At 39.5% G+C, this 14,314-nt stretch overlaps 1 protein-coding gene across 3 annotated transcripts in view; it reads right to left on the bottom strand.

Moving 5' to 3' along the window:
* atp8b1 (ATPase phospholipid transporting 8B1) overlaps positions 1-14,314 on the bottom strand; it is a 145,063-nt gene that overhangs the window by 10,501 nt on the left and 120,248 nt on the right. For all 3 annotated transcript variants that reach the window (XM_043676452.2, XM_043676317.2, XM_087990485.1), the window contains 5 exons: positions 9,539-9,614; positions 5,700-5,829; positions 3,487-3,769; positions 2,446-2,669; positions 1,015-1,098 (listed from right to left, as the gene is read on the bottom strand). In XM_043676452.2, coding sequence (XP_043532387.2) covers positions 1,015-1,098; positions 2,446-2,669; positions 3,487-3,769; positions 5,700-5,829; positions 9,539-9,614 — 797 coding nt within the window. The remainder of the gene's footprint in view (positions 1-1,014; positions 1,099-2,445; positions 2,670-3,486; positions 3,770-5,699; positions 5,830-9,538; positions 9,615-14,314) is intronic.

Genomic DNA, 14,314 nt, shown 5'->3' with positions numbered 1-14,314 from the left:
TAGGGGAATGGGTCTGGGTGGGTTGCACTTCGGCAGGTCGGTGTGGACTTGTTGGGCCGAAGGGCCTGTTTCCACACTAAGTAATCTAATCTAATGTAATCTAAACAATGGAACTTCTCAGCAGAAATCATAGATGCATTACAAAATTGTGTGCCATGTCACACGAGGCAAATTAAGCTCAAATGCCCCCAAAATTCTGGTTTTTAGGAGTATTGTAAAGGTCAAGAGATTTTCTAACCAATCTGTTCAGGCAGATGTTATGACACACCCCTGGAGCAGGTAGGACTCGAGTCCAGACCTTCGGGCTTAGATAAATGAACACTACCATTGCTCCACAATTGCCCTTAAGGGAGGCAGAAAGGAACAAGTATAGAGAAGGTATTTCAGAGATTGGGGTCAAGGTAACGGAGGTGGAGTGGATGCAAAGGATATTAGAATTACAGAAACATACATATCAGAGGGTTACAGTCAGTCAGTCATTATGGCACAGGAAAAGGCCATTATGCCCACCAATGCTATTCCCATTCACTGTGGAGTCAGCCCATGCCCCTGCTATATCCCACAGCTCTTCAGAGCGTCATACTAGACTCAAAACATTAATTCTGTATTCCTCCATACAGATGCTGCCAGATCTGCTAAGTTTCTACAGCATTCACTGTGTTTGTTTCTGATTTCCAACATTCATAATATTTTGCATTTATTTATATATGACACCATGGTTGTGGACAGACTGGTTCAATTTCAAGATGGATGTCAGGGAGAGGAATTCAGTGGTACATTGGGAAGAAGGTTTGGAACAGTTACTGAGAACAATGGCTTTAATCTTGATCATATTTCAATACAGCAAAGTTGCATCCATCCAGTACTTGATGTTAACAAGCATTCAATTAATTTAGTAACTCTGGCTGTATCACGAGAGATGATGGTGAGATTGAGTGGAGTGTGGTTAGCCTCTGGTACATACACATTCACATATTATCTCGCCATTGAACGTATGAATAAGTTGAACAATACCTGGTCAAGCACTCCAACGACCAATACTGGAAGACTGCTGTACAGAACATTGTATAGTGTGATAAACCAATTCTCGTATGCAGTCTGTACACAAAGAAAAACAGCAAGAATAGCTTTTTTGTTTAATTCTTCAAATCATGATTGGTTCGTGAAAATAATGGAATGCATGTTTATCAGGGTGGAAACAAACTACTTTAAAATGTCAATGTATGTTGCCAGTGCCCAAATCCTTGCGACTTGTTATTCCAACTAATTTGAGCATCTTGAATGCCCTCAAAGCATCCTTGAAGTGGTCCAACATATTAAACAGTTCATGGGAGACCCTGGTTTGTGGCCAAGCAAAATGGAGAAGGCTCATTTGAGAAGGCACCAAGTACATTTAGGGACTTCATTAGGGACATGTCAAGGTGAAGTCAAACCATGGAGCGGAAAGTGAAGCAGTGAAACTTTCCAGCAAATCATCTACCCACTTTTTCAACCACCAATCCTCCCACATGTCGAACTGAACACAAACTTGAGTGGAAGAAAGTCATTCTTGACTCTGGGGGACAGCTGCCAAAGGAGGATTGGCAAACCTTGGAGCCTATTATCTTTCATGTTGTACCATTCTTCAGATTCCTTTCTGCAGGTTCACCAGCCACATTGCATCTTCCTTTTAAGACATACAGATTTCCATTACGCATTGCTGTCAAGTGTTAACTATTAGCCATTCACAAAATTCTCTCTGTTCAGGAGCGAGATTGCAGATTGGAAGCTCAAAATATTTAGAGGAACAAGTAGCAAGGAATTGTACACAAGCACAGTTTAAAATCATTTACTACGATCTCCTGGATGCTTCAAAACAAATTTAGCCCACCTAAAGTTCAGGGTGCCACCACAAGTATAGACAAACAGAAAAATGGCTTCACACAAAATGGTTAAGTCAATATGCATTACTCAAAAATCAAAATTAGGAAACACAATTGAATTGAAGAATTTAGACATATGAAAACAAAGAATGACTCCAACTCTGAAAAAAGAAAATATATATTTCTTTGGGACTAGCAACTTCTGAAGTATTTCAATGTAATGGAATTATTATTAACTTGAACTCTAATTCTCCTATTTTTCTATTAATTGCAAATAATTAGCCAATTAAAGTTTAGTAGTAACAAACCTAATTGTCATAATTTAAAGTCTTTGATGCCATATATTCATCAGTAGTAATAATGCAACTTACTTGCTTCTTTCAAAAGCTTAATAAAATTTGTCTTCTCTGCCATGCTTTTCTTACTCATTTTGTCCTCTTTTTCATTTTGATGTTCCCATTCAGTGGAGTGTTATTATTTTAACCACACTATAAAGCAGCATGTTATATATTGTTGCTGCCATTTGTCATTTACTTATAAGTTATAACATTTACTTTGCATCAGTCTCAATAATTGTCTTTACCTGTGCAGAAAATCCATTGAAAAAGGAGTACCAAAAGTGAACCAGTGTAAAAGCAAAGTTCTTGTAGAAGAAGTACGTTAAAAACTTGCACATTCGGATGTATGACCACCTCCCATGGACCAGGAGTAATCGCTTCAGAAAACGAAACTGCCCAAAAGCATAGTCACTTGACATGACAGCCTGCATGCCTTCCTGACCACTGATTCCCACACCAATATGAGCAGCTGTAGCATGGAGGAGTAAAGACAAGACTGCCGGTCATTAAGGTTAAACACTGGATTTTTCTTCAAAGCAGATTGAGAAATTCATCTACCATGATTTGACACATTCTTTTCATACAAACGCCCTCCGTTGTCCTTGAGTGAACCTATTCTTTTCCTAGTTACCCTGTTGCTTCTAATATTCATATAAAATGCCTTGGGATTTTCCTTAATTCTACTTGCCAATGACATTTGAATACCCCCCTTTATTCCTCCTGTTTTCTTTATATTCTTCAAGGGCCTTAAGAGTGTACACCATTGCTGCCAACAGTCAGAGACTGAGAGGTCCTACAAATATATCTTCAGATAGTTTGTGAATGCCCAACTCATCAATTTGTCTTTGGCTACACTTGTAACTTTGATGGTAGCCTGCAGCGCAGTACTGATCAACATTGCTTTTTAAAAGAATAACAAAATAAATTTCCTTCTAAAGTAGATCATAATTAGTAGAATTAGTAATGAGCATCATGCACTTCTGAATGTCTCGGACAACAGTATTTCTAAAATAAGGATGCAAGTGCAGGACAACATTAAAAGAAAGCATATGGTTGTGTGTTCCAGACTGCAATTGTACCTCAAGGAAATTTGTACCAAGCCTTTAAAAGGACCAGTTCAAAATTGAATTTTTGTTACATAAAACTTCAAAAATTTCTTCTTTTGCGAAAATTCCATCTAACAGTACAGATGAGCCCTGTTTCCTTTCTTCAGAACATAGACACCAAAGGAAAACAGTAATGCAAGAGACCATTATACTGCCTGTCACTTTTAACTTGCCACTTACTTTTAATCATGTTAACATCATTAGCACCATCTCCAATTGCCAGTGTAATGGCTTTCTTGTATTTTTTCACCAAGTTCACTACCATGGCTTTCTGTTTAGGGGTTACCCGACAGCAGACTACAGCAGTGCACAGGCAGGCTAAATCCACAAAGTCTTTCTGTCGCTTTTCTTTGGCAGCTTCATCTTTCTGATCCTTTTCAATCTGCATCTTTTTCTCATCCTCGGTTTTTGGACGCCGAAACCATTTGTTTTTCCTTCTTTTCTTCTCTCTGAGAATTTCGTTCTGGAAAACAGTTTTACCATTGTAATAAAGGAAATGTTGCAGGTATTTATCCTCTTAAATTGGATCTGCTATTCAATTGGATCATGGCTGATCTGTGATCTAGCTAAAATTCATCTTTGCACTGTTCCCTGCAATATTTCTGGTTAACAAATCTATCAATCTCAGATTTGATCTCAACAATTGACCATTGTCAAGATGACAGACTAAGAGACTTCCAAAAGTCCTACTATTGTATGCATTTGTTACCTAACTCCATTCCTGAAAACTACTGATGTGAAGTTCTTTGGTTCTGAACTCCCTAATAAGTACAAGTAGTTTCTCAACATTTACTCCACTCCATTGATATCTGGAAAACGTCAAACAAAATCAATCCTTAACTTTCTGAACTCCACTGAATAAGTCCGCAAAATAAGAACAGAAAATGCTGGAGAAACTCAGTAAGTTTTGCAATGTTTGTGGACAGAGAAACGGACTTAACTATTCTAAAGATAAAAGCACTGAAAAATTGTTGTTTTTATGCTGGTAACAGAGGGAGAGGAGAAGCAAGAGAAACAGATGATGAGGGTGGCCAGAGCGAAAGACTAAGTGCTGATGATGGTAAAAGTGAGATGGAGATGTTAAATAGCTATAACAATTAAGTGTGAAGGAAGATAAAATGGATCTGCTCAAACATGATTTATGTGTGTACATGTACGAAATGGAGGACAGGCTGAAGTTGTTGATCCTGAAGGCTGTCATGTGCCAAAGTGGAAAATGAGATGCTGGACCACCAGTTAGCATTGAGCTTTGTTAGAATACTATAGGCCCAGGATGGAAACATTAGCATGGGTGCAATTTGCTATAATGAAACATCCAGTAACAGCAAGGTTGGTGTCCACTCTTTCAGACAGAGCAGACGTGTTTTACAAAGTGGTCATCTAGACCCTGGTGTTGGATCTGGGTGAAAATACCAGAAAGATAACCAGCAAATGATAAGAGGCCTGACATTGGGCTGCTTTGTGAATGGAATTACACTGAGGTCAAACAGATCTGCTAAGAGTTAAAACTGCAGGAAATCAGGAACTGCCATCTCTACTTGTTATGACATACATTTGGACAAAACATCTGGGACTGCTTGCATGCACTTGGACAAAATGTTCAGGATTGGTCCAGTGCGCAAGTAATTCCAAATAAGACACAGAGACTTGTGTATAAAATGTCTGAAGAAATCCCTTTGTTCAACAACACTTTGAAGATTAACGTTGTGTAAGAAGGTACCCTACGTCAGGAGGTGTGGTGAAGATGTCAAGCAGAGCTTTCAGCCTGGTGAGTTGCAAATTCTCCCAGGTAATAAAGTTTGGGTTTAGTTACAGAAATTAGGTAGTGAAAGACAGTGACTGAGATATCTCTAGTAGTTAAAAGTGTGTGTTATTCATTTAAGTACTTAATAAATGAATGGTGGTTTTATAGAGCTCTAAATGACTCTGCGTTTCTTCGTCTATGTATGCATTGTTGTCTCTCAGAGACAGGCAACACTGGAATAAAACCCTAGTTTGTCTAATCTCAATTTGTAACGGCGGAATCCTTATATTATTCAATTTAATCCACCCTCCAAACCCAACAGGCAAAACCAGCTGACTTCTAGAGATAATCTGCTAAATAAGAGAACTCAAGCTTAGTTCAAAGCTTGATCCATTTTCCAGCACCAAGGAAAACACGCCTGGGTAAACTAATCTTGTTGGGCCAAATGGCCTGTTCCCATACTATAGGGATTCTATGTTCTTTGAAGTGTAAAATCAGCACTGCATCTGATCTAGTGAATTTCACACACAGATTTGGTTGCTACCACACCAACCCTCCCATACATGTCAGTTTGTGCTAGAAATCAGTTCAGATATACGCTTCATACGCTTTGCAATTGCGATTGTTTAGTTTGTAAAATATTACTTACCAACCAGGAACCGGTGATGACCATTGCAGGTTTTACATCCTGAGGAAAAATGGTGTTTGCATTGAGGATTGTGTTTGTTTTCCCTTCTGCCATGTTTGCCCTGTTTCTTTGCATGGTGTTTAACATATCACTGAAATGTCAATTTAACAAACTTTAAAAATCTCATCACATCTTACATTTGATAGTTAGTCATGCAAAAAAGCAAAACTTACAAGATGGTCATGATTTGGAATGCACTTTTTACTAAAAGTAGAACAAAGAACACATCCACTCAGGTATGTCTACGAGATCAGGCTACCATGGGGAGGGAAACTCAAACTCAAGTACTGCATACAGAAAAGGTCTCGAAGACATATGTTGGCTTTGTTAGTTAACACAAAATTCAGTGGTTAGCACTCTGCCTCACAGTGCCAGAGACCTGGGTTTGATTCCAGCCTCGGGCGACTGTCTGTGTCGAGTTTGCACATTCTCCCGGTGTCTGCGTGGGTTTCCTCCAGGTGCTCCAGTTTCCTCTAGTCTAAAGATGTACAAGTTAGGTGAATTGACCATGCTAAGTTGCCCATACTGTTCAGTAACATATAGGTTAAGTGGGAGAGATAATCTGGATTACAAATTTGATTCAAAAGGACTGACATGTTGTAATAAAAAAAAGAACACACAAAGATTGTGTTCTATACCTTTAAGGGAGCTGAAATTTCTGGTTAGCACAGTGTGCTGAACAAGGTGACAATATAACATTTGCTCAAACAGCTGCACGGTGACACAGTGGTTAGCACTTCTGACTCACAGCGCCAGAGACCGGGGTTCAATTCCCGCCTCAGGCGACTGACTGTGTGGAGTTTGCGCATTCTCCCGGTGTCTGCGTGGGTTTCCTCCGGGTGCTCCGGTTTCCTCCCACAGTCCAAAAATTAGGTGAATTGGCCATGCTAAATTGCCCGTAGTGTTAGGGGAATGGGTCTGGGTGGGTGGCAGATCGGTGTGGACTTGTTGGGCCGAAGGGCCTGTTTCCACACTAAATAATCTAGTATCTAGCTAGCTCAGAGCTGTGTTGCTTGGGTACAAAACAAATTCAAAGTCGGCCAATCATTTAAATTGTGTCCCAAGATACCAAACTCCAATCAAGTTTGAATTTAATATTTTGACAATATTAAAAACAACAAAATGATCAATGTTTGGGGTATAAATATCATACATTTCGAACAGTTACCCAGAATGGCAAAGAACACCAATAAAAACAGAACCATGCAGGCTGCTTGCAAAACTGCTCTTTTATAAGGTACCTTTATCTATCAAAGATCTGTGAAGCAGAATCCCTAAGAAGAAGAAAAGACAGAGGAAAATCCAAGCTGCCTAGTTTTGAAGTGTGATTGTAAATCGTAATCAGGATTTTTATCCGACCAGTATCGTACAAGGGAAGGTAAAAGATAGGTTTAGAGAATGGAGTGTAAATAGTTGTTTGTTAATTATTCTCTGTTAGACCGAAAAAAAAAGTTGTTAATTTTTACTTTACGCAGTGACTTATAGTTCTTTCCTCTCAAATTTTAACAGATTACAGCACGGCGTGAATCTTTTCTGTGTTGCTGGTTTGAATTAGCAGAAGGGTTTATCCCGTGACGTAACATGATGAAATGCTGTAAATTGAAAAGCTCATTTGCACAATTCTCCAAAAATACTGTCCTGATGAGGAAAACTTACAAGTTGATGAGGATACAGAAAATTATGGAAGTTCTTTCTGAAAGGTTTCTTGAGGCAAGACAGCTGGTTGTTATTCCTAGAGATGCAGGAAAAGTCCAGCCAAAAGCAACATGAAGAGTACTATCTTCTGATCTAAGAGGGAGAAACCTTACAAACTATGTAACATGCAAAGCGTTTTTGCAGTAATTGATTAAAAAGTTAAATGAAAATAAAATAAATTGTTATTTGCAAGCAAGGTGAAACTCCAAGAACTTGTGTAACTGAACTCTAAACCTTAAGAGTTGGCTTTTACTGGTTAAGCCTTATATTGTTTCTAAGATGGAATCTTCTGTGGTAAATTATGACAAAAGGGGAAAATGTTGCTTGTGTTGTGTGTATAAGTTAGTTGTTAAAATGTTTGCACTGTTGAAATTTGATGTCTTTGATCGTGTTCAGGGAAAAAAAAACAATGCCATTCTAAGCTGTTTTCATGTGAGTGGTGTCATTCTGTGGTCAGTTCTGAGTCACTTCAACTTCCCAGAGCCTAATCATCGACAAGGCACAGGTCAGGAACGTGAAGGAATACTTTCCACTTGCCTCGATGAGTGTAACTCCTACAATATTCAAAAAGGTTGACATCATCCAGGGCAAAGCAGCCTGCTTGATTGGTACCTCATTTCACCATCTTGAACATTCATATCTCTTCACCACAAGTAATAGCACAGTGTACTGTGCCTACAAGATGTATTGCAGCAACTTACCAAGGGTCTTCACCAGTATTTGGTGCCTGGAAAGGACAAAGGTAATAGATGCATGGAAACATCATCACCTACAGGCTCCCCTCCAAATCACATAATGGATCAACTTGGAACTACATTGCAGCTCCTTCATTCTTGCTTGGTCAAAAACCTGGATCTCTCATTCCAAAAGGGCAGATGAACTCTAGTGGTTCAAGAAAAGGACTCACCAACACAGGGACAATTAGAAATGGGCACTAAGTGTTGGTCTTACTAGTAATGCTCAAACCCCAAGACTTAATTCAAAGAAAAGAGTCAATAATTTTCTTTTTCTCGATACCACTGCTGAGGGTGGTTCTTTTGTTCACGTTAATGCTCTCACCACGATGTGAACAAACTTGGAACTATCCGAAAAGCCAATATCTTTAGCCATTGCCTGCTTTCTTTTGAACTAGCTCCGCTTCATTGGAAAACTGTTGATTAGAAAGCCACAGTACTGGATATCTGCAACTGAATTTCATATAAATCTGCAACCAGAAGATAAATTACATACTTCAGTGGGCACAGATGCTGGACCATAATTCATTTTTTCAAAATAATAAGTTTCAATTTCCAAAGTAAAGTGGCATAAAATTGAGGAATCTAAAATTGGTCATCGCGAGTTCTGCTTTGAGGTGGAAAGAAGCTATTTTGAAGGTGAATATAAAAGCGTCAATGAGCAGATACTAAATTGAAATTAAGTTTGGACTCAATCCTTTCAAGGTAAATCCAGATTGTCTTAGGTTAAAATTTGAAAAATGTGTTGCTGGAAAAGCGCAGCAGGTCAGGCAGCATCCAAGGAACAGGAGAATCGACGTTTCAGGCATAAGCTCTTCTTCAGCTTATGCCCGAAATGTCGATTCTCCTGCTCTTTGGATGCTGCCTGACCTGCTGCGCTTTTCCAGCAACACATTTTTCAGCTCTGATCTCCAGCATCTGCAGTCCTCACTTTCTCTTAGTTTAAAATTTCCAAAGTTCTTTTTTCTACATGTTCATTACATAGAAACTAAGGTGACAGCCCTTGCCTCTCAATTAGCAAGTCATTGATGCAAGACCTATTCTAGACAACTGACTAAACAAATGACCTAGGCTGAGACTTCAGCACAGTTCTGAGGGTGCAGCACCATTGCCTGGTCTATCTGAAAGTAGTCACAAAGATCAAGGCTCCTTCTGCTTTCTAAAGTGGCTGTAAAATTCTGACTGCATGATTAGAACACCCTAATGGTGACTATTTATTACTCAAGCAACATTGCAGAGAACCTTGTTGTTTGCAAACTGGTTGCATTGTTTTCTACAATATAATGGTGCCTCCATTTCAAGTGTACATCACTGGAGGTAATGAAAAATGCATTAGAACTACACATTCTATTAAGTTTTAAAAATACTCACTTGATAGCCTCTCCATCATAAATAGTCATGTCGTTGGTTAGTAAATTACAGGAATAGCCAATGTTTTCAGCAGTTTCTATTTGAAGATAGAAATACCTTTCATTAGATCAAAGTTAAGAAACCCAAGAACAGTCTTTATTCATAATGTTCATCAAAAGGAATGCAAGTGATGTGAAATTGAACAATTCCTGTATGTGCTGTCAGTTGTCATTTGTAAACAATCCAGATTTAAATCCAGTGCAGATTCAAGGCAGGATAACCCATCCCCAAAATACTACAGTCAAAAAGGTTCTATTTAAAAATTTAAACATTGAAGACGACCCATTAAATCATTGCCAAAGGCATTACATGAACTGACTTTCAATTCCTTCCAGGACGAATTTAAAAATTACACAGGAAATTATGCTCAAATCTGTGTTGTATACAGAGCTAAAATTACACAAACACTTTTCATTGAAACTAAAAGAAGCCAGCCAACAAAGACCAGACATTAGTGTTTATTGAAAGTCCACAGATGAAAGTAATATTCATTTCAATTGTGATGGATTGAATGCAGTGGTAATCAAGCCTCACCATTCCACCAGTCACACAACTATCAAGGTTTTAATTCAATTATCAAAAGAGCCAATAGTTTTCCCTAATGTATTTTTTAAACATCCCAAATAAAAGAGATTTTCATTAGGCTTCAATAGTGAATCTAAAATAATCAATTAATTCCAAAACTTCCTCTTAAAAACAAGAGGCAAAACTGGTTAACATCTAAATATAATCCAAATTTTATAGCCACCCCCACAAGACAAGACAAGACAAGACGCAAGGACAATGCAGAGAAACTTTATAGTGGGCAAGAGAAGAGCAGCCTTATTGGTCAACAGTTTAAAAACAAAGGATCAAATCTGATGAATTTGCACAGTCCACTGGATTTCTCAAACAAAAATCAAACTACTAAGAGTTGTTGACAAATGGAAGATCTTTGAAAAAAAGGTCTCAGTGTGGATCCAAATTCAGCTGAAGCCAAAGGCTTCAGATATCCATGTTTTTGGATAGTAGTGATGGATCAGCTTTTCAGTATTCACAAAGTAATCAAAATACTGAGATAAGGAAATTTCATTAGGCTTCCAAGTACTTCTACCAAGGATGGAAGTTGTGCAGCCGCACTACCTCTTCTTTCCTTTCTGCTCTGATCCCAGAGATTCATAATGAAAAAGAAAGGGATGTTAGCCAACCATCAGTACAAGCCATTATTTCTTCCAAAGTCAGCTTTTCCAGCAGTTAAGAGCAATAATTTCATCTCGTATCTTCTTTAAAATTTTGTTTGCCAATTTGTACAAGTTATTTGACTTATTCTCATCAGTAGGTTCTAGCCCACATTCTACAGTTGACCACATTTCGAACAAACGACAGCAGTTCTCTTCAAATACTTGGTAAAAAAAATTCTAATTCAGCCAGTATACAAACTGTTCAATATCTTCCAGTTCTCCATGTTGTCCAGAAACATAGAGACATATTCTTTACATTTCACTATGTTCATTTCACTATGTAAATCCCAGAAATAAACAAACAGGCCAGTTACCTTTCCTTGTAAACCTTCACAATGTTATCACAAATCAAGAAGACCATCCCACATATCTTTATTCAGTGCTTCATAGCAGTATTAAAACCAACAGTTCCCAATTTCTAATAACTGCAGCTTCTAATTGGCTCTTAAATGGTTCTGTAACTGTTTTGAGTACTATTTTGGAGTTCATTCCATGTTTAAATTACTTTGTGGATTAATCAATGAATTTTGTCATTTTCAATTTGAAATGATTTACTCATTTTATTTAGCCACATGGTTGCATTGCGACACAAGTCATTTGGCACATCTTTAATTTCATTTTGTGGTTGCTGAACTGTATTGTGTGCTTGTCAAGCACTAATTCTTACTCCATTGAATGCTTTTCAGTTTTGTCTTTAGCTCATAATATTTTCTTGACTTAATTATTTCATATTCTAAAGGGAAGTCCATTGACCTCCACAACGAGAGATCATAAGTTGTTCGCACAATTTTGTCCCTTTTTAAAAATATTCTTTTGACGTTTATATCAACAAAACACCCGAAAGCAGCATCTTGACAAAGACAACCATTCAGCTTTGTCTTCACCTTTCCCATCTCATGAACATAAAGATGCACTAGCACCTCTCCAAAGCAGCTGTATGACAACTACCACTCCAAACAGGCTCAATGGGTTACATGATCTGCTGTATTCCTATTTCACACCTAGAGTTTCAGCTGGTTTGTGTATTATTCCATGATTTCTTTTTGAGAGAAAAGATATATTTCATCACATTTGGGCTCATTAAGATGAGGATTTCTAGCAGTGGGAAGTAAATCATGGTGACTCGTCTCAATATCAAAGATTACCAGTTCAAGAACAACCAGATTTCAGAGTAGAATAAAACTTTCTGCACTGAACTGACCAAGTGCCTCAGCCCAACGCAGAAGAACACGGAGTAGCATAAAAATTAGTCTGCATTATCAGCAATGGTGATCTGTCTAAGTTCAGTTGCCAGTTGAGTGAGTTATTGCCAAGATGAAACATGATAAAGCAGTCAAAAAGAATAGTCACATCAAGCTCTTCAAGCCAGGAAGAGAAAATTTAGATTCATTAAATGGAAGCCAATTTTAACCCAGATCCCACAGATAAAATTCACATCCAAGTCACTTAATCACTTGAGTCCTCCAAATTTTTAGATTATAGTTGAATGCACCAAGGAAATTATAACTCATGGTTAATCATTTAGCTTTGTTCAAGTTCTAAACCAGTCAGGTTCACTTTGATGGGTGAAGAGTCGAGAGTGTGGTGCTGGAAAAGCACAGCAGGTCAGGCAGCATCCGAGGAGCAGGAAAATCGAAATTTCAGGCAAAAGCCCTTCATCAGGAATGAGGCTGTGAGCCAAGGAGGTGGGCCTTGGGTGGGGGGGGGGGGGTAGCTGAGAGTGCGATAGGTGGATGAAGGTTGGGGTGATGGTGATAAGTTGGAGAGGAGTGTGGAGTGGTTAGATAGGAAGGAAGATGAACAGGTAGGACCGGTCATGAAGGTGGTTCCGAGTTGGAGAGTTGGAACTGGGATAAGGTGGGGGGGGGGGGGGGGGGGGGGGGGGGGGGGGGGGGAGGGGAAATGAGGAAACTGGTGAAATCCACACTGATGCCCTGGGGTTGGAGGGTCCAGAGGCACAGGAGGAGTCGTTCTTCCTCCAGACATCGGTGGTTAGAGAGTGGTGATGGAGGCAGCCCAGGACCTGCATGTCCTTGGCCGTGTGGGAGGGGGAGTTGAAGTGTTCAGACATGGGGCAGTGGGGTTGGTTGGTATGGGTGTCCCGGAGATGTCCTTGGAAGCGCTGTGCAAATAGGCATCCTGTCTCCCCAATATAGAGGAGACCACATTGGGAGCAATGGATACGGTAAATGAAATGTTGGGAAGTACAGGTAAAACGCTGATGAATGTGGAAGGCTCCTTTGGGGACTTGGACGGAGGTGAGGGGAAGGTGTGGATGCAGGTTTTGCAATTCCTGCGGTGGCAGGGGAAGGTGCTGAGAGGGGAGGGTGGGTTGGTGGGGGTTGCGAACCTGACAAGGGAGTCACAGAGGGAACGGTCGTTACGGAAAGCGAACAGTGGTGGGGAGGGAAATATATCCCCGGTGGTGGGGTCCGTTTGTAGGTGGCAGAAGTGGCAAAGGATGATGTGATGTGTCAGGAGGTTGGTGGAGCGGAAGGTGAGGACTGGCTGGGGGGAGTTCTGTCCCTGTTGCAGTTGGAGGCAGGGGGTTCAAGGGCGGAGATGCGGGAAGTGGATGAGATGCACTTGAGGGCATCCTCAACCACGTGGGAGGGCAAATTGCGGTCTTTAAAGAAGGAGGCCATCTGTGGTGGAACTGGTCCTCCTGGGAGCAGATGCGGCGGAGACAGAGGGTGAAGACACAGTGCCCTGAGAAAATGAACCCCAGGATGGCTGTGACCTATTTTCTTGATTGAAAGATGTGCAGTGTGTGTAGATACTCTTCCTGTCAGTCTTAGAATATGTGGAAAATGTGGGAATCCCAATATGCAGATTAAGAAGTGAGGGTTGAATCATTGTAGAGAATAGTGAGGAATCCCCTGGCTGATTTCTCAACAATTTGACTGCTTAGTTTCAAAAGGTGAATTTTAGTGTAAGATGAAACGTGTAAAAAAATACCTACCCACAACTGTGGATGCAAACCTAGCAGATGCATCATCTACATTTTGGAGTATTTACAGGCTGGGATGGTAGGTCTAATTCAATTAAAAACACATTTTTCATTGAACTAAACAAAAAATATTTGCAAGATCTGGGCCTAGCCTGGATTGAATGACAATACCAACGACTAGGACATATATGCCACTATTAAAACTGAACTCAAGCAGGTAACTTGTTGCATAAGTTCAATGAATTCTGAATCTCAATGGGCAGTTTAGATCGCACACAATGAGTGCAAGATGAAAAGCTTTGACAAACTGTTTTTTAACAATACAGAAGTGATGCACTAATAAATGATGATTTGGACACCTCGACAACATAGTTGGAATTATCAACTGATTGAGAACAGTCATTATCTAAGTAGGATATTCTCCATGACAATACTTTAACCAATCAGAATTCACTTGCCAATTAGCTCTCTCCTCTCATGCCACATAAATGTTCAGTTCTCTTTATATTGATGATTACTCATGAATTGCCTGACGACTGCAAGACAAGCTTCAACAATTGTTTTTTC

Source organism: Chiloscyllium plagiosum, unplaced genomic scaffold (genome assembly GCF_037043375.1).
Source record: "Chiloscyllium plagiosum isolate Xiang-an unplaced genomic scaffold, Cpla_swu_hap1 HiC_scaffold_1, whole genome shotgun sequence".
Classification (NCBI taxonomy): Eukaryota; Metazoa; Chordata; class Chondrichthyes; order Orectolobiformes; family Hemiscylliidae; genus Chiloscyllium; species Chiloscyllium plagiosum.
The sequence above is the reverse complement of the archived record's forward strand: the minus strand, read 5'-3'. Positions and strand labels throughout refer to the sequence as shown.